The sequence below is a fragment of the Encephalitozoon hellem genome, chromosome IV, assembly GCF_000277815.2.
Source record: "Encephalitozoon hellem ATCC 50504 chromosome IV, complete sequence".
NCBI lineage: Eukaryota > Fungi > Microsporidia > Unikaryonidae > Encephalitozoon > Encephalitozoon hellem.
Window position 1 is genome coordinate 103,309 of NC_018471.1, and position 17,474 is coordinate 120,782.

Here is a 17,474-nt window from a genome sequence, read left to right on the forward strand (position 1 = left end):
ATTTTCAGAAATATAAATTCGAATGGGTAGCCCTAAATATGAACAGCACCGAGCTATACAACGCCATGAGAAATATACCAAGACACGGCAACACATCAATCATGATAGTGTTCTATCTCCTTGATCTACTGTCAAGCCACTTGAGCATGATGAAGGAGCATAGTAGCATGCCTGTGATTATAAGCGAAGAGGTTGCTAATTACTACAAAGATGGATATTACCAGAATGCATGCAGGGAGCTTACGAGAACAAACTACAGAGCCAGGAATGAGATAAGAAATCTTCTGTCTGTTGTGGAGGAGTGGAAGAAAGTTACAAAGAACAACTTCTCGTACTTCCAAGGATACAACGGCTTCAAGTCTAGTGTATGCAGGGAGTTAAGCAAGCATCTAAACAGCTTCTTCGAGGAGAAGGATCCGACAGAAAAGATAAAGAAGTGGAATGACATGTCTGAAGTTGTTGACTTCTGCAGGTCCAGCTGGCTGAACACTGATAGGAGGAAGCATCAGTGGCTGAAGGAGCTAAACACCAAGATTCCCTTCTGCAGTGAGATTCTTCTGCTTCTGAATGGAAAGCTGTGCTTCATACCCGAGTGGTGCTTCGACAACGAAAGCTACATAATGAAGATCATAGAAACGGAGCTCCAAAACGACCCGTGGGCACCCGTCCACTATCTAGACGAGGCAAGAAACAGGTATGTTCTGATTACGCTAGCAAGGCTTCTCCTAACTGCAACAGAAATAAAAGAGGCAACAAAGCCGGTATGGGTAATTTTTGATGAGCTGGAGGATAAGGTATCCAGGCTAGAAAGAAGGCAGGCATATCAGAGGATTTACAATCGGTGTAAGACGAATAAGGAAAGAGTAGCAGCAGTAACTACTGAGGTAGTTATAGAAACGGTTGACGATGTCTTTGGCCTAATTGGGATAGGCGTTATAATAATTGTCAGCTGCGTAGTTTTTGCACTCAATTTCTGTCTAATATAATCTTCTATAGGTATTAAATTTATTTTGAGAACTTGCATCATAAATACGATTCATGTACCTTGGATCCTCTTAGAGTGTAAAAGCTTGTATACTTCTTGGGAATCGATCTGGGAAGTGACATACTCCCATGAAGAGTCCAGATGCTTATAGGCATAGTAAAGGTATTCTGCAGACAGCTCGTACTCCTTGTCTTTGAAGTGTCTTTTTGCCTCGCATATCATTCTTTCTGCCAGCTCCCTGGCATAGCCTGTTATTTTCATAAGGTATTCTTCGTCGCTCTTCATTGTGCTTTCTGCCTTTTTGTAGATCCTGTAGACGGCACATCCTGCCACGGCCACCTTGGCCACTGTGGATAACATGCTGGAAGGGATTGGGAGGATGCTTTTAGGTTAAAAAAAATATTTGCTGGGACGTTATGGGACTAGAAAGAATTGAAGTGGAGAACTTCAAGTCATATGTTGGAAGGCATGTGATTGGGCCGTTCGACAGGTTTACTTGCATAGTTGGGCCGAATGGATCTGGAAAGAGCAACATCATGGATGCAGTAACGTTCTGCCTTGGGCTTGGGGCCCGGCACCTTCGTGCCAGCAATGCCAAGGCCTTGATCAACAGCAGGTGCAGCCATGCCAGTGTGACGCTACACATTGAAGACCGTGGAGAAAGAAGAGGATTCCGAAGACACGTGAGCAATGAAGGCCGTAGTTTGTACTTTATTGACTCTGAGAATGTTGGATATGAAAGGTTCAAGGAGGCCATAGAGGAGATGAACTTATTGATTGATGCCCGGAACTTTCTGGTGTTCCAGGGGGATGTGAATGCAATAGGAAACATGATGCCTATGGAGCTTACAAGACTATTTGAGGAGATGAGCGGAAGTATAAAGCTGAAGGAGGTGTATGAAGAAAGGCAGAGGGAGCAGGCAAGGGCTGTGAGTGTGTGCAGCTCGTTATTTGAGGAGAGGAAAGAGGTGATGAGCAGGATGAGGGAGGCTGAGGAGGTCAAGGAGCAAGAAGGAATATTCAGGAGGCTTGTGGACAGGAAGCATGAGATACAAAGGGAAATAGTTCTGCATGAATTGATGGAAAAAAGAGGCAGGAAAAGGGATATCAGTGATGAGGAGTCTCAACTTGAGCTTGAGAGTAGGGGTGTACAGAGTCTGATTGATAGTAAGGAGAAGGAAGTTGAGGCATACAGGAGCAGGATAAGCGAGATAAGAAGAGAGTACTTTGAGGCCGATGCTCTGATGTCGAAGGAAAAGGAAACGATAGCGGAAAGGAGAGCATGGAAGTATGAGGCTGAGCAAGAAAGAGACAAAAGAAGGGTCCGTCTTGTGGAGGTTGAGATGGAGATCAAGAGTAAAGAGGAAATGATTAGCGGAAAGAAAAGAGAGATTGATAGAAGAAGGAGGGAGATGGAAGGAGTTGATGCTGGATACTTTGAACTATGCAGGGAGGAGGAGGAAAGAAAGAAGCGCCTGGGAGAGATGGATGCGAAGAAGGAGGTGATTGATATGAAAGAAAAGGAACTTCTTCAGATGTGTGGAGAGGACAGAGAGAAGGTGAACACGCTGGATCTGGAGGTGTTTTCTTGCCGGATGATGAGGGATGACTGCAAAAGAAGAGTGGAGGAGCTAAGGGAAAGAGACGAGGATCTTCAGGGCAAGATCAGGGAGAAGAAGGTGGTTAGAGGAAACACAAGGGTGAAGATAGATGCGCTCGAGAGATCTGAGGCTGAGCTTTGCAGGAAGGTACTGCATCATGAGGAAAGATATAAGAAGCTTGTTTCTGAGGAGAAGCAGAAGAACGAAGAGCTTTCTTGGATTCTTGGAGAAATATTGCGGATCAAGGGAAAGAGAAGGATTGATGACAGGAGGTCTATGGTGATCAGCACTGTGGAGACGCTTAAAGGGATGTTTCCTGGTGTTTATGGAAGGGTTGTTGACCTGATTGAGCCCACTCAGGATAGATATGAAACTGGGCTGTCTGTTCTCTTGGGAAGCCATGACCAGTCTGTTGTTGTTGATACGGAGACGACGGCCATGTCGTGCATCAACTTTATGAAGGAGAAGAGGTTGTGCAAGATGACGTTTCTTCCCATTCAGAGCCTCAGGGACGGGGAGGAAAGAAAAGGGATGGATGATGTGGTTGGAGAGTACTGTGGAGCGGTGAGGCGGGCTGTGGACACTGTCAGATATGATGCTAAGTACAAAAGGGTTGTGCTGTTTTTACTGAAGGAGAAGCTCATAGCAGACAGTTTGGAGATAGCCAAAGACATTTGCTATAGTAAAGGGATGAAGGTGAGTGTGTGCACGCTGGATGGGATCTATATTCATGGGGGAGGGCATCTTATAAGTGGAGGAGGAGTTGGAAGAAATAAATTCCAGTCTGAGGAGTTGGATGAGCTCCTGAAGAGAAGAACGAGGATATTGGATGAGGTCCGAAGGATCCAGGACTGTAAGAATGAGCTTTCCTATGTGGAGGTATGCAGGGAAAGGATAGAGGTGTGGAGAAAAAGCAAGGCAATGGAGATGGAAGCAATGAAGGATCTAGATGTTTGCATTGAAGGGCTGGAGCAGGAGGTGATGGAGAACAAAAAGCTGCTGAGCGAGGCAGAAGAGTCCCTAAGACATGTCGAGAAGGAGATGGAGGCGCTGGAAGGGAAGATGAAAGAGCACCGGCAGAAGATTGAAGAGGTGGAGGGATCTGTATTCTGCGGAATATTCCCAAATGCCTGGTTTAGAAGCTTTGAGGAGTATAAAGAGGCAAGAGATTGTGGAGCTTTTGGATTAAGAAGGATGGAGTATGAGAATGTAAGAGCAAAGATAGAGCTCAGAATTGAGATGCTAGAGCAGGAAAAGAAAGAGCTGGAGGAAGAGATTAGAGGACTGCGCGAGGGGATAGAGAAGCTGAGAGAAATGGATAATAACGACGGTATGGATGTGGATGTGGATTCTTCTGAGGTGGGTGTTCTTTCTGAGAAAAGAAGAAGGAAGCTTGAGGCTTTTGAGAAAGCCCGGGACGAGTTCAAGGAGATTAACGAGGAGTTCAGGAGACTTGTGGAAAAGAAAAACGAGCTAGACCAAAGGATAGTTTATTGTGCTTCTTCAAAGGAGCGGGTTGAAGAGGAGATAAAGAATGTCTTGAGCTTTGCAGTGCTTGAGGAGATCGAGATTCCTTGTGCAGGGAGGAGGCCGGCAGGAGAGATGTCTATAGATGAAATAGACTTTTCTGGGCTAGAGGGGAATGCTGAGGAACTTCGAAGGGAGCTCGAGGAGATCAATCAGAAGATAAGCAGCCAGGCACCGCTGATGAGGATAGAAGAAAAAGACGGAGATCGCTCTAGATATGCGAAGATCAGTGAGGAATACGAAAGGCAAAAGGCCGCGGCAATTTCGGCAAAGAATGAGTTTAACGAGATAAGGAAGAGAAGGACACATCTGTTTATGGAATGCTTTGAAAAGGTCAACAAGGAGCTGTCAAGGATATACAAATGCCTTACGATGACCGAGACATCGGAGGGAAATGCATACCTGGCCCTTGAGAACACATTGGAGCCTTTCAAAGAAGGCATTAGATTCCACCTGATGCCTCCGAACAAGCGATTCAGAGAGGTTCGGCTTCTTTCTGGGGGAGAGAAGACCATGGCAGTTTTGTCCTTGCTCTTCTCATTCCATGCATACAGGCCTGCGCCTTTCTATTTGTTTGATGAAGTGGATTCGGCCCTGGATAAAACCAATGTGTCGAGGATTATATCCTTCATAATCTCATCCACTGCCCAATTTATTCTTATTACCTTGAAGCCATCCCTATTCCAGCACAGCGACGGGCTAGTTGGGGTGTACAAGGACCCACATGAAGACGCAAGCAAGATCCTTACCTACAGGCTAAACGACTAGCAATTAAAACCACTTATATGCTCACATTATTTATTTCTCACTGTGAGGCTCAAGGTAAAAAGTGCGTTTACATACATCACTTGCTTACTCCTAACTTCCTCAGCAACTCAAGTTCAAGTACCTCTTTCTTCTTCTGATACAAAGTGTTATTGTCTCCAGGCCCCTTTGCTTTCTTTGTGCTTGTTGTGCTAATCTTCGAGGCGTCCTTGAAAATATCCTCTCCATACCCATGCTTGATTATATTTGCCTCAGACTCAATGCATATCTTCTCCACTTCGCAGTTCTTGCTCTCCTCATTGATTCTTTCCCAATGCTCCTCGCTGATCATTCTGTCCTCGTATAGAACACCAAGAATCTCCATGTCCTTCTCCAACTTCACCACTCTTTCCCTGAAGCACACTGCTGCCTTGAGAAGCTGCTTGAGAAGCACAGAAGAAGGCGCCCCCTCAGACTTCTGGAGAAAATACATCTCAAGCTCCGGATTCGCATTCTCCTCGACAGACGCCTTCCTTCTATTGATCCTCTTTATGAACGAAAATATTAGAATCATGGTCGACAGAATCATCGCCAACAAAAGAATCATTTCAATGGGCTCAAAAGAACACAATTTGTTTGCTCATCAAAATAAAAGGCCGGACAAGCCATAGACATCTGGAAGCAGTTTAATACCACAAAAATCACTCCTTTTCATAATCCTTGGGATCAAACGCCTTCTTTGCAAGTTTGATCTCCTCGTTTGTTATCAGCAGATGTCTGACCCGCGAGTACTTCTTCCTGTCTCTCTTCAGATAGTATAAGAGATCCTCTGTCTTTGTCTTTCCCTTCACCTGTGCCATGTTGTGGGTATTTGTTAGCAGGACGCTCATGTAGTCCAAGACATAGCCGTGGAGTGCCTCTGCAGTGTCGTATCTTGGTGCAATGACATCTCCATATCCATACATCATTACCTTTATGTCCTTCATGAAGCTCACCTTTCTAGTCTCTCTCATCCCAAGGGTCCCGTGACGATCTTCATCTCAAAAATTCACAAATATTCCGTTGTCTCCGTAGGACAGAATAGTGCATTCAACAACATCCCCCTTTCTAAACTTGTCACACAAATGCGCATTTGGATCGAAGTCCATCTGTCTGAAGATCCCTCTGTACTCAATGGCTGTTCTTCTCTTTTCTATCTCAAATATCTGCACAACCACCTGTGTGAATGTCACCTTGACCACCCTGGCCCTGGCCTTGCACCCTATCTCTGGAAATGCCGTGTTTACAAGCGGCTGTCCATTGTATGTCAAAACATCCACTCCGTCTCCAGGAAGTTGAATCATTGAGGGAGGATCTCCGTGAAATAAATTACAGTGTGGCGTGTGCACAGATACTGCCATGGCCTCTCCCCTGCCGATGGGCCTGCTAGAGGGGTTTGGAAGGCAGCAGGGGGACTCCTTGATTAAAGGGTGAAGGAGATGAAATGAAGGGGCTTGAATAGGAGCACCGTGGAGTAAAGGAAGAAAATTGTAGAATCAACTGGTTGTCTCCTAATTAAAAGCATTCTATTTTTGAATTGGGATAATGAGCAGGAAGATAGTGGAGTACAAGCTTGTTGATTCCGAGAAGGACATTGCAAGGAGCTACGAGCCTAGAAGAAAGCCAAAGAGAAGTAGGATACTTCTTCACGAGTGGCAGAGCATGACGCTGGAGCACAGCTTTAGGATGAATCCGTATCCAGACAGAATAGAAAAGTATAATTTGTTTCTGAAAACGAAGATTCCGATAAAGAACATTAAGATCTGGTTCCAGAACAGGCGTGCACGGGAGAAGTCGTCCTATGAGGAGATGGAGGAGATGTATGAGGCTGGATATAGGGGATTGGATATAAAGGCTACTGCTTTTACAGAGGAGTTTCAATATTACAAGTACTAAATGAAGAGATAGAAATGCAGTGTCTTCAGTCTAAAGACGAAGCTTGGATTCCCGGCTCCATTATCAGGGCATCAATAAATCGTCAACAACCCCGCCCTCAAAGAGCAGGGATGATTACAGAGCTTGGAAGATCAATAACAAACACTCTATCTAACCTCCTGAACTCGCCCACTACAGATCAGGACATTGAGACGGCGATAAAGGAGATATGCAACTCGCTGATTCTTTCGAACGTGAATCCAAAGTATGTGGGTGATCTAAGAAACTCGCTAAGGGCGAAGCTGGATCCAAAAGAGATGCCGCCTGGATTCAACAAGGCAAGGATGGTCCAGAATGCCGTGTACGAGAAGTTGGTTGATCTTTTGGATCCAAAGGCCGAGAGCTACAAGGTCGAGAAGGGAAAGGCAAATGTTGTTGTCTTTGTAGGTCTTCAGGGGTCTGGGAAGACAACCAGCATATGCAAGTACGCCAACTTCTACAAGAAGAAGGGATATAAGGTTGGGATAGTATGTGCAGACACGTTCAGGGCTGGTGCATTTGACCAGGTCAGGCAGAATGCGCTGAAGATCAAGGTTCCATTCTTTGGAAGCTCTGAGGCAGATCCCGTGAAGGTTGCAGGGGCTGGGGTGGAGAGATTCAGAAAGGAGAAGTTTGAGCTCATTCTTGTTGATACGAGTGGCAGGCATACACAGGAGAGCGAGCTGTTTACGGAGATGAAGGACATTGTCCGGGAGATACGTCCAAACAGCATTGTGTTTGTAATGGATGCCGGGATAGGGCAGTCTGCAGAGGACCAGGCTGTTGGATTCAAGAATGCCGTGGATGTCGGGTCTATAATACTTACGAAAATTGACGGGACGAATAAGGCAGGAGGTGCATTAAGCTCTGTGGCAGCAACGAAGTGCCCCATTGAGTTCGTCGGGACTGGAGAGGGCATGGAGGATCTTGAGGTGTTTGATGCAAGAAGATTTGTGTCGCGTATGCTTGGGATGGGAGATGTCGAGGGATTAATGGAAAAGGTTGGAAGCCTTGGAATTGATGAGAAGGAGGTTGTGAAGAAGCTGAGGCAAGGGAAGTTCACCCTTGGAGACTTCTATGACCAATTCCAGAAGATCCTGAGTCTTGGGCCTATTTCTAAGCTACTTGAGATGATGCCGGGGTTTTCTGGCCTTTCTCTTCCCGACGAGGAGTCCTTTAAGAAGCTCATATATGTATTCGATTCTATGAGCCGTGGAGAGTTAGACTCCACTGGGCAGATATTCGAAAGAGAACCGAGCAGGGTGATGAGAGTAGCTAGGGGAAGCGGGACATCCGTCCAGGGTGTGGTTGAGATTCTTACGCAGTTCAAGAAGGCCCATGCAGTGATGCAGAAGATCAGCTCCATCCCTGGAATTGAGAGTATGATGGGAAACCCCAAGTCCATGAGCCTATCTCAAAAGGCAAAGCTGAAAGAGCAGGCAAGAAATATCCTACCAAAGGACCTTCTTGATCGCATGGGTTCGATGTTCTGATCCTGGCGAGAAGCATCATTTAATTATTCTCTCTGAGTAAAAATACTTTGAATCAAACTTTACCTTACACTTGCTTTTCACTTTTAATGTTCATTCATTATGTCCAGAGACTTGATCCTCAAGAGACGAGATTTCTTTAAAAGCTATAGCACTTGACTTTTCGATGTGATTATGACACTTCTCGCCCATAAGTATTATTTCTCCTATGTGGTTTCTGACCTTATGCAAGAGACTCACGATTCTCTTTTTCCTCATGACGGTTTCCTTGACGAGGGCTCTTGTGTCGTCTGGGAGATCTATGGCGCCAACTTCGAGATCAATCAGGTCCTCTCCGTCTCTGTTGAACTTCATGCAGTAGTCAACCAACAGAAGAGAAATTTCCCTCAATCTCTTGCATCCCATTTTGCTTTGAAGATCAGAAGAGCCTCTGATGGTCTCGATGTCGCAGACAGAGATCGGCGTGTACTTGTAGTAAAAGGCATCTTCCCTTATGTCCCTTTCGTATGTCCTTCCTTCTCTCAATGCATTTATATGGAAAATAAACCTGTCAAGAATCCTGTCGGCATACGAGGGATCCAAATCGTAATCGGCATCCTTCTTTATCCAAAGCCTGCTTCGAAGGTAGGGCCTTATTTTTCTCTGATCCTCGGAGGCTGTTGGTTCTGAAGGAACGGCTTCACGGATGGCGGCATCGTTATCTGCCATGTTCGAAGAAATGGTGATCGAGCTTTCTTCTATCATCTCATTGCTGCTCCCTTCTGCTGTCATTTCTTGGGATTCTACAAGGCCAAAAATATTGGAGAAACCTTATTTCCTGAACTTCCCAAGGGCATTAAAAATGAATGGATCAACAAACAAACACGTAAGCGACGCCAGTCTCAGGCTTGCTGGAGAAGTGAGCATCAGCGATGAGATGCAGAGGAGGTTTACTGAGAAAAGGTGGGTGTGGGTGCCAGACTGCAAGGAAGGCTATATAAGCGGGTTTGTGGTGAAGGAAGATGGAGATGCTCTGGAGGTGGACTGCGGAGGTATTGTCACAAGATACAAGAGCTGCGAGATATTCAGAATGAATCCACCGAAATTCGATATGATCGATGACCTTGCGGAGCTGAGCTATCTCAACGAGCCGGGAGTTCTCCACAACCTTAGGAGAAGGTATCAGAATGGGCGCATATATACATACTCGGGACTGTTTCTTCTGGCAATCAATCCCTACAAGGACCTGAGGATATACGGGGAAAAGGATGTAAGGAAGTACACCTTGAGCAAGAAGTATGAGTTGGAGCCTCATATTTTTGCAGTTGCAAACGAAGCGTACAGGCTAATGGTTTCGAACAGGGAGAACCAGTCGATCCTGATTACGGGTGAGTCTGGTGCAGGAAAGACCGAAAACACCAAGAGGGTGGTTGAGTTTCTTGCCACTGTTGGAGGAAGTAGAGGAGAGGAGTCAAGCATTGATCGCAAAATAATAGATGCAAACCCCATTCTGGAGGCGTTTGGAAATGCACAGACTGTGAAGAATGACAACTCCAGTAGGTTTGGGAAGTTTATCAAGATCAAGTTCAATGGGGGGAACATATGCGGTGCGCATATCGAGAAGTATCTCTTGGAGAAGTCGAGAGTAACAAATCAGAGTAAGGATGAAAGGAACTACCATATATTCTACCAGCTTCTTGGATGTGATGACCCGGGTCTCAAGAAGCAGTTGCTTCTGGACGGAGAGCCCAAGGATTACAGATTTCTGAGAAACTCTAGGTACAAAATTGAAGATGTCGATGATGCAAAGGAGTTCAGAAGGCTTAGAGAATCGATGGATGTTTTGAACATCAGGAAGGAAGAGCAGGAAGGGTACTTTGGAATTGTGTCTGCAATTCTCCATCTTGGAAACATAGAGTTTAGGGAGAAGGATGGGGCAGCAGAGATAGCGAATCTCGATGTTGCAGAGAAGGTCTGCAAGCTTCTCAGCATTCCTCTTACCGAGTTTATCAAGCGGCTCATCCACCCTATGATCAAAGCTGGAAATGAGTATGTTGCGCACAGCCGGAGCAGAGAGCAAGCCCTCAAGATTGTCGACGGGCTTGCCAGGATACTCTACGACAAGATGTTTGACAACGTAATAGACAGAATCAACATGTCCCTTAGCTCGCCACACAAAGGGAATTTTATCGGTGTTCTTGATATAGCAGGGTTTGAGATCTTTGACAAGAATTCATTTGAGCAGTTGTGCATAAACTATACGAACGAGAAGCTGCAGCAATTTTTCAACCACCACATGTTTATTCTCGAGCAGGAGGTATATCGGCAGGAAAAGATCGAATGGGACTTCATTGATTTTGGGCTTGACCTGCAGCCAACGATTGACCTGATAGAAAAGAGCAATCCGATTGGGATTCTGAGCTATCTAGACGAAGAGTGTGTGATGCCTATGGCGACAGAGAAGACGTTTCTTAGGAAGTTGATGGGGAACATCCGTCACGAGAAGTTTGAAGTTGACAAGATCAGGGATGCCTTTGTTCTGAACCACTATGCGGGGGATGTGGAGTATACGGTTGATGATTGGCTTTCGAAGAACAAGGATTCGCATTCTGAGGCATTAACGTCGCTGATCCGGATGTCTAACAGTGAGATGGTATCTAAGCTAAGCTTGGACGAGGAGATGATCAAGAAAGGGTTTTTCCGGACTGTTTCTCAGAAGCATAAAGAACAGCTTGGGTCGCTGATGTGTGAGCTACGGGGAACGAATCCGCACTTTGTACGATGTATAATTCCGAACCTTGAGAAGAGCGGAAGCCGGCTGGACAACGGGGTGGTTCTAGGGCAGCTAAAGTGTAATGGGGTTCTTGAGGGGATAAGGATCAGCAGGCAAGGGTTTCCGTCTCGGATGGGGTATCAGGAGTTTGTGCAGAGGTACAGGATAATGATGAGAGACAAGGCGGGGAGCGACGAGGCTTGGGATGACGGAGTGTGTGTGGAGTTTTGCAAGGAGATGAGCGAGAAGATTCTGTCTGTGATTGGGATTGGGACGAATCAGTACAGGATGGGACGAACGAAGGTGTTTTTTAGGCAGGGGGTTCTTGCAGACATTGAAGATATGCGTGACAGTAGGATTTCCGAGGTGGTCAAGGAGATTCAAGCACTTGTTAGAAGGAAGCTTGCATTTAGGAAGTACAATCTGACGCAGAGAAGGATGGAGGGGATTCTTGTTATTCAGAGGAATAGCAGGATATGCTGCGAGCTGCAGAGATGGAACTGGTGGAGGCTTTACCAAAAGATCAAGCCTCTGCTAGATGTCAGGAAAAGAGACAATGAGATGAAAGAGAAGGAGGCGATGATACAGGAATATATACGAATGCTTGATGCTGAGAAGGGCAGGAGAGAGGAGGCTGAGGAGATGTTGAAAGAGGTGAATCTGAAGAAAGAGGCGCTTGAGAAGTGTGTCAAAGATGAAAAGCGCTTTTCGATGGAGAAGGATGAGCTTCTGATGGCGTTGAGATACAAGGCCGATGAGATGGGGCAGGAGCTTGAGAGGATTCGGAAGGAGAAGGGGAGTATCTACGAGGAGAAGAAGGTAGCGGAGGCACGTCTGAAGGAGAGTGCCTGTGTACTGGAGGAGAGGGAGTCTGAGATTTCTAAGCTGAAGAAGGAGGTGGAGGAGCAAGGGAATGTGATTCTACTGCACGAGGGGGAGATTTCATCTCTTCGGGAAGAGATAGTGAGCAAGTCTAGCGAGAAGGATGCGATGGTTGAGAGGATGCTTAGAGAAAGGGACAGCGAGGTGAGGATGCTGAAGGAGAAGATTAAGGAGAAGGATCTGGAGGCCAGGAGTGTACTTGAGAAGATGAAAAGGATTGAAACTGAAGACGAGGAAAGGAGAAGAGAGCTGAAGGAGAAAGAGATGACCATCAACGAGCTTAAGACAAGCTGTCTGAACATGAAGAGATGGAAGGATGAGTGTGCGGAGCTGAGGGAGGACTACGAGACTATGCAAAGGAAGTTAAAGGACGAGGCTGAGGATATGCTTCTAGAGAATGACAGGCTCCATGGAGAGATCCGGAAGATGAAGAAGGAGCAGGAGGAGCTAGAAAGCATGCAGAAGAAGCTTCGAGATGACCTTGAGTTTGAAAGGAATAGAGGAAATAAGGTTGAAAGGGCGTTCCAGGAGCTGAGGAAGGAGCATGAGGCTGTTGAGGAGCAGCTACAAAAAGAGAAGCAGTCGAGGGACTCTACCCAGGAATCCTTGCTGGAGAAGACCAGAAGCCTTGAGAGGAAGGTGAAAAGCCTTAGTGAGAAGCTCAAGAACGAGGAGATTGCGAACAAGCAACTCATGAATGAGAAGGATGAGATGTACAAGGAGATTCATGTTTTGCAGCAATCGAAGCTTGACGAGATTTTTGATAGAGAGGCGACGTTCAACAGCATCAAGAAGAATCTTCAGATGGAGATCCAGAGGCTGGAGATGGAGAATCAAAGGCTAGGGATGGAGATGATGGAATCGAAGTGTATGGGGGATGCGAGTGAGGACAGCTCTGTGATTGAGAGGTTCTACGGGATGGTTGAAGAGGAAAGAAAGAAGAGAAAGGAAGCTGAGCATCTTGTATCTGAACAGGAGAACAAGAACGTGATACTGAGTAGTGAGGTTGAGATGCTGAGGGAGATGGTTGAGATGGAGAAGAGAGGCAAGGAGGAGATGATGAGGGTGCAGGAGAAGGAGGCTGGGCTACGAAGAATGATTTCTGGGATCCGGAAGGAGATTGAGGATGTTGGAAGTGAGATGAGTATTGCCATTGAGGGGTTCAATGGGCTGTACTTCAACACTCTTGAGGAATATAAAAGGGACCTTAGGGAATGTAGGGAGTTGTTGGCCACCAAGGATGATGCCATTGAGGAGCTGAAGGATAAGGTTTCAAGGTTGAACTGCGAGGTTGAGGAAAGAAGGGTGGTTGAAGATGAGATGAATAGGAGGATTGAGGAGCTGAAGAGGCAGCACAGTAATGCTCTGGATGAACTTACATCTTTAGGTGTGAAATGCAGCACGCTTGAGTTGTCTGTGTCTGAGAAGGAGGAGGAGATCAAGAGGTATGGAGAGAAATGCTCTGAGTATGATGTGAGGCTCAAGGACTTGGTGTGCAAGGTTGACGAGGAGATTGAGGGTCTTCGTAAGTGTGATGAGGAGAGGAGGAGATATGTTGAGAGGCTCGAGGAGGGGATGAACGGAAGCCTTGCGGGCATAAGGAAGCTTGAGGAGAGATACAAGGCAAGGATCGAAGAGAGTGTGCAGTATGCTCTTGAGGGGGAGAGGAGGAAGCTCAAAGCCCTAGAAGAATTACATGGGCAGTTGACGAAGAAGTTTGATGAGCTGCAAGAAGAACACCAGAATCTCCTTGATGAGAAGATGAAGGACTCTCTGAGGATTGAGCAGCTTGATGGAGAGCTTTGTGCCCTCCGGGAGGTGGAGATGCATAGGCAGGATATGATTTCTATGTACGAATCTGAGATATCCACCTTGAAGCGATGCACAAAGTTCAAGGATGAAGTTCTGGGAACGCTAAGTGGGGAAAGAAGCCCTTCTGTTGTATATGTTTGTGACAAGGAGAAATACCAAGCGCTTGAACGCAAAAGAACTGCTGCAGAGAACGAGCTGGTAAGAACAAGAGATGAGAAGCAATCGCAGGTTCTTATGAATAAGAAGCTTCGGGATGAGCTGGAGAAGCTCCGGGCAGAAGTTGATGAAAGTAGGAGCAAGGCGCTGGAGATGAAGAAGAAGTTAGGATGCCAGGTATTAGCGGTGAATCGTCTGAGCAGAGAGCTCGAGGAGGAGAAGGAGATGGTGAGGTTTCTTAAGATTGTTGGTGGAGGGCGAAAGAAAAAGATGTGACTGAGGTGTGCAGGACATTACTAGTTCTGTTAATGTTCTGAAAATTTTATGCCCCTATCACATGGCCAAGAGGAAGAACCACACGAACCACAATCAGAACAGAAAGGATCATCGAAATGGAATCAAGAAGGCACGGATGCCGCAGTTTTCTGAGTTTCTGGGGCTGCATCCTGCAACCTTGATGAGGATTGAGGAGGCATCAAGTTTATGGAATGCATCTGTCTCAAGAAAATAAACGTCCTTTTTGAGTTATACTTTTTATGTAAGGCCTTGTTGATGGCCCCTGAATGGCTCTTATAGTCGATACATTTGAGGTTCCTTCAGTGCTTATATCTCAAAAGCTTTTCCGGTCTGCTGATGCCAGAGTTATAGAAGAAGTGTCATTAGGGACGATAGAGGAGGTTTTGGCGGGGGAGGGGATATACAGCATCCACAGGGAGTGCTTCTCATGTGAAGAAATTAGGTGGATGAAGTACTACTTTAATGAGGTCGTAGAAGTGTTTGCCAATGTCCAGTATGTCAATAAGAGTAAGAAGATTGTGAGGTACTACTCTATAGTTCGGGATTGCAATGGGGCTGTTATAGACCTGGCAGAGATCAAAGAAAGCGAGGATGAAGAGACGCATGACAAGACGGCGTTTCTTCCCTATATCAAGGCGCAAGAGGAGGAGATTGTTATTTTTCCGGATGATGAGGATTAACTGTGAGCTTGCGGCTGTTCTCTAATTATCGGTTCCGATCACAAAAAAAATTTTAGGCAGAGACCCTAAGAGAATGGCACTTGATTTAGCGTTTCCCACAAGAGAGAAAGTTGCATCGACCCACAAGAAGGATCGCCTGTACAGGGAAGGAAATGGGTTTTTCATGTATGTCAGGTGTGGAGGATGCAGGCACACAACATGCTGTTATTCGCACTCCCAGACAAATGTTTCGTGTGCTGGGTGTGGAGATATAATTCTGACATCCTCTGGAGGCCGTGCTATTGTGTCACCGAACTGTGAGTTCAAGAGGATCATAAGAAACATTGATTAAAGATTTTAGCTACACTGTTTTTGCCCTGCCTCTACAGGTCAAAGTTGAAAATTTTTCAAGCCCTGATGAACATTGGGCAAACGCACCTAGGTGGGCTGATATCAAATGCTCAGCAGGATGAAAAGGTAAGATATCACATTGTGGGGTCTAAGGTAAGGATGGCGTGCAACCTTGTTAGAAGCTTGTATGGCAAGTCCCAGCGAACAAAGCTCATAGTGAATGGATATGGGCAGGTTGTTCTCTCTTCACAGCCCGGTGTTATCTACGACAATGTCAAGATGAACCACCCTCTTGTGAAGCTACTGCAGGACTATGTCAAGAAGATGGATGTTGCTGGAGACGGGGCGACTTTTTTTGTGATTCTTGTGTCTGAACTGATCCAGGAGACCATGGATGTTGTTGGGAAAGGTATGAAGCCCACGTATCTCAGCCACATGCTTAGGGAGGTGCACAAGGAGGTTGAGGATCTTGCAAAGGAGCTTTTGATTGAACACAGTATCAGGTTTGATGACCGAGAAAGCATATCGAAGGTTCTCCGGGGGGTTTTGAAGGATGACGGACTGGAAAAGATAGTTAGCAAGGGGATATCGCTTGCCAGGAGCTTCAGCTCTGAAAGCATCAGGGTTTGCAAAGTTGGATGCGGGTCTATAGAAGACAGTTATGTTGTTCAGGGGATGGTGTTCAATAGGTCACCTGAGGGAGAGGTGAGGCACATGGTGAAGGGGAAGACGTCGATATACAACTGCCCGCTAGACATAGCAAGGACGGAGCTGAAGGGGACTGTTCTGATGAAGACTGCCTCTGAGCTGCTATCTTTCAGTAAGGATGAAAATGAAAGGACCAGGAAGGCCGTGGAGTTTATGAAAGGAGATGTTGTGATATGCAGTGGAAAAGTGGACAGGATATATCTGGATTTCCTGAACAAGAGCAAGAAGCTAGTCTTCCGAATTACTAGTAAGTACGACTTGAGAAGAATGCGAGAGCTAGTTGGGGGACATATTCTATCGAGCCTGGGGTCAGAAAGCGAGGGCAGCATGGGGTTTGTTGAGGAGGTTGTCACCTTTACAGAAGGCACTTGCGAGTACACGAAGTTTATATCTGAAAGTAAGAAAGTGTACACCCTAGTTCTGAAGAACTCTGTGCAGGCCGTGCTGGATGAGCAAGAGAGGATGGTTCAAAAGGCATTGACTGTCTTAAGTAAGAATACCAAGGATGATAAAATTGGCCTGGTCGAAGGAGCAGGAAAATTCGAGAAAAGGCTATCGAAGATGTTTTTCGAAAGGTCGGCGGTTTCAAGCGAGGGTAAGAATCTTGTGTACAAGTGCATTGGAAAGGTGCTCGGGGGATTTGCGTCTTCTGATGCAGAGATCTACGACGTATACAACTGCAAGGTGAAGGCGCTGAAGTACTCCATTGAGTTTATATCCACTCTGTTTGAGACCAGCGATTATCTCATAGGGAAGCCTGAGGCGATCAATATTGCGCCCAGAACTAACCAGCACTGGGATGAGGATCACTGAGTCCTCATAAAGCGCGGATTAATAGTTATAATTAAATCTTTTTTAATACAAAAGATAGCCGGAAAATGAGTAATGTTAGAATAAGAAGAACATTATTATGTTAATGAAATTGACAGGTGAATGATTGCTTTTATGGAGCATGGGACATGGAAAGGGCAATTTTGAATGCAGACGGGCATGCTTGGCTCTTATAGTGTGCTGAGATTGCGACGGCTATAATAGGAAGCTTCTCTGATTCCATTAAAAACTAGAGATATATAAAAAATATGGCCAAAAGGATGGGCTCAAGATTCGAATGCCGATTCGATCGAGACTTAACAAAGATGAGAAGAAAACTGTGAAGTTCATCGACTCGACAGAGGAGATAATAAAGTATCTTAACAAGAACGACTCGAATAAGAGATCAAGGCTCAAATTAAGCGGACACCAGATCGATGTCCTAGAGTCGAATTTCAGGATCGATAGCCATCCAAACAGCACCACCAAGAGCCTGCTGGCAAACACGCTCAGCATACCGTTTAAGAACATCCAGATATGGTTCCAGAACAGAAGAGCCAAGGAAAAGATTGCAAGGGACAACTGTAAAAGAAGGAACGGAAATGCAAGAGCTGAAGGCAAGGAGCATGAGCATGGCAAGGTGAACTATCAGGCGATGTGCCCCTTTGATTTTACTTCCCAGGAGAGGTACTTTCTTTGAACCGAAGACACATCTGCGTTATTGTAATTTAATATAGTGCTAATTCC

At 45.8% G+C, this 17,474-nt stretch overlaps 15 protein-coding genes across 15 annotated transcripts; 10 read left to right on the top strand and 5 right to left on the bottom strand.

The window, feature by feature from the left end:
- Window positions 1-38: 38 nt before the first annotated feature.
- On the top strand, window positions 39-986 carry EHEL_040840 (uncharacterized protein; the record flags this gene model as incomplete). Its single annotated transcript, XM_003887066.1, has 1 exon — window positions 39-986. The coding sequence occupies one exon, from the start codon at window positions 39-41 to the stop codon at window positions 984-986; it is 948 nt and encodes a 315-aa protein (XP_003887115.1).
- A 50-nt stretch (window positions 987-1,036) lies between these two features.
- EHEL_040845 (uncharacterized protein) lies at window positions 1,037-1,345 on the bottom strand (the record flags this gene model as incomplete). Its single annotated transcript, XM_059743496.1, has 1 exon — window positions 1,037-1,345. The coding sequence occupies one exon, from the start codon at window positions 1,343-1,345 to the stop codon at window positions 1,037-1,039; it is 309 nt and encodes a 102-aa protein (XP_059599479.1).
- A 56-nt stretch (window positions 1,346-1,401) lies between these two features.
- EHEL_040850 (chromosome segregation ATPase) lies at window positions 1,402-4,881 on the top strand (the record flags this gene model as incomplete). The annotated part of the gene is made up of 1 exon (XM_003887067.1): window positions 1,402-4,881. One exon carries the CDS (start codon window positions 1,402-1,404, stop codon window positions 4,879-4,881), a length of 3,480 nt encoding a protein of 1,159 aa, XP_003887116.1.
- A 76-nt stretch (window positions 4,882-4,957) lies between these two features.
- EHEL_040860 (endoplasmic reticulum translocation complex subunit Sec66) lies at window positions 4,958-5,464 on the bottom strand (the record flags this gene model as incomplete). The annotated part of the gene is made up of 1 exon (XM_003887068.1): window positions 4,958-5,464. The coding sequence occupies one exon, from the start codon at window positions 5,462-5,464 to the stop codon at window positions 4,958-4,960; it is 507 nt and encodes a 168-aa protein (XP_003887117.1).
- A 94-nt stretch (window positions 5,465-5,558) lies between these two features.
- Window positions 5,559-5,870, bottom strand: EHEL_040870 (transcription initiation factor TFIID subunit TAF13; the record flags this gene model as incomplete). The annotated part of the gene is made up of 1 exon (XM_003887069.1): window positions 5,559-5,870. The coding sequence occupies one exon, from the start codon at window positions 5,868-5,870 to the stop codon at window positions 5,559-5,561; it is 312 nt and encodes a 103-aa protein (XP_003887118.1).
- Window positions 5,871-5,897: 27 nt separating this feature from the next.
- EHEL_040880 (uncharacterized protein) lies at window positions 5,898-6,200 on the bottom strand (the record flags this gene model as incomplete). The annotated part of the gene is made up of 1 exon (XM_003887070.1): window positions 5,898-6,200. One exon carries the CDS (start codon window positions 6,198-6,200, stop codon window positions 5,898-5,900), a length of 303 nt encoding a protein of 100 aa, XP_003887119.1.
- A 241-nt stretch (window positions 6,201-6,441) lies between these two features.
- EHEL_040890 (homeodomain-containing protein) lies at window positions 6,442-6,792 on the top strand (the record flags this gene model as incomplete). The annotated part of the gene is made up of 1 exon (XM_003887071.1): window positions 6,442-6,792. The coding sequence occupies one exon, from the start codon at window positions 6,442-6,444 to the stop codon at window positions 6,790-6,792; it is 351 nt and encodes a 116-aa protein (XP_003887120.1).
- Window positions 6,793-6,902: 110 nt separating this feature from the next.
- EHEL_040900 (signal recognition particle GTPase) lies at window positions 6,903-8,303 on the top strand (the record flags this gene model as incomplete). Its single annotated transcript, XM_003887072.1, has 1 exon — window positions 6,903-8,303. One exon carries the CDS (start codon window positions 6,903-6,905, stop codon window positions 8,301-8,303), a length of 1,401 nt encoding a protein of 466 aa, XP_003887121.1.
- A 90-nt stretch (window positions 8,304-8,393) lies between these two features.
- Window positions 8,394-9,071, bottom strand: EHEL_040910 (uncharacterized protein; the record flags this gene model as incomplete). The annotated part of the gene is made up of 1 exon (XM_003887073.1): window positions 8,394-9,071. One exon carries the CDS (start codon window positions 9,069-9,071, stop codon window positions 8,394-8,396), a length of 678 nt encoding a protein of 225 aa, XP_003887122.1.
- A 70-nt stretch (window positions 9,072-9,141) lies between these two features.
- Window positions 9,142-14,178, top strand: EHEL_040920 (myosin heavy chain; the record flags this gene model as incomplete). Its single annotated transcript, XM_003887074.1, has 1 exon — window positions 9,142-14,178. The coding sequence occupies one exon, from the start codon at window positions 9,142-9,144 to the stop codon at window positions 14,176-14,178; it is 5,037 nt and encodes a 1,678-aa protein (XP_003887123.1).
- A 61-nt stretch (window positions 14,179-14,239) lies between these two features.
- Window positions 14,240-14,413, top strand: EHEL_040925 (ribosomal L29e-like protein; the record flags this gene model as incomplete). The annotated part of the gene is made up of 1 exon (XM_059743497.1): window positions 14,240-14,413. One exon carries the CDS (start codon window positions 14,240-14,242, stop codon window positions 14,411-14,413), a length of 174 nt encoding a protein of 57 aa, XP_059599480.1.
- Window positions 14,414-14,465: 52 nt separating this feature from the next.
- On the top strand, window positions 14,466-14,879 carry EHEL_040930 (uncharacterized protein; the record flags this gene model as incomplete). The annotated part of the gene is made up of 1 exon (XM_003887075.1): window positions 14,466-14,879. The coding sequence occupies one exon, from the start codon at window positions 14,466-14,468 to the stop codon at window positions 14,877-14,879; it is 414 nt and encodes a 137-aa protein (XP_003887124.1).
- Window positions 14,880-14,952: 73 nt separating this feature from the next.
- Window positions 14,953-15,210, top strand: EHEL_040940 (40S ribosomal protein S27; the record flags this gene model as incomplete). The annotated part of the gene is made up of 1 exon (XM_003887076.1): window positions 14,953-15,210. The coding sequence occupies one exon, from the start codon at window positions 14,953-14,955 to the stop codon at window positions 15,208-15,210; it is 258 nt and encodes an 85-aa protein (XP_003887125.1).
- Window positions 15,211-15,275: 65 nt separating this feature from the next.
- On the top strand, window positions 15,276-16,730 carry EHEL_040950 (T-complex protein 1 subunit theta; the record flags this gene model as incomplete). Its single annotated transcript, XM_003887077.1, has 1 exon — window positions 15,276-16,730. One exon carries the CDS (start codon window positions 15,276-15,278, stop codon window positions 16,728-16,730), a length of 1,455 nt encoding a protein of 484 aa, XP_003887126.1.
- Window positions 16,731-17,025: 295 nt separating this feature from the next.
- EHEL_040960 (homeodomain-containing protein) lies at window positions 17,026-17,427 on the top strand (the record flags this gene model as incomplete). Its single annotated transcript, XM_003887078.1, has 1 exon — window positions 17,026-17,427. One exon carries the CDS (start codon window positions 17,026-17,028, stop codon window positions 17,425-17,427), a length of 402 nt encoding a protein of 133 aa, XP_003887127.1.
- Between the last annotated feature and the right edge of the window lie 47 nt (window positions 17,428-17,474).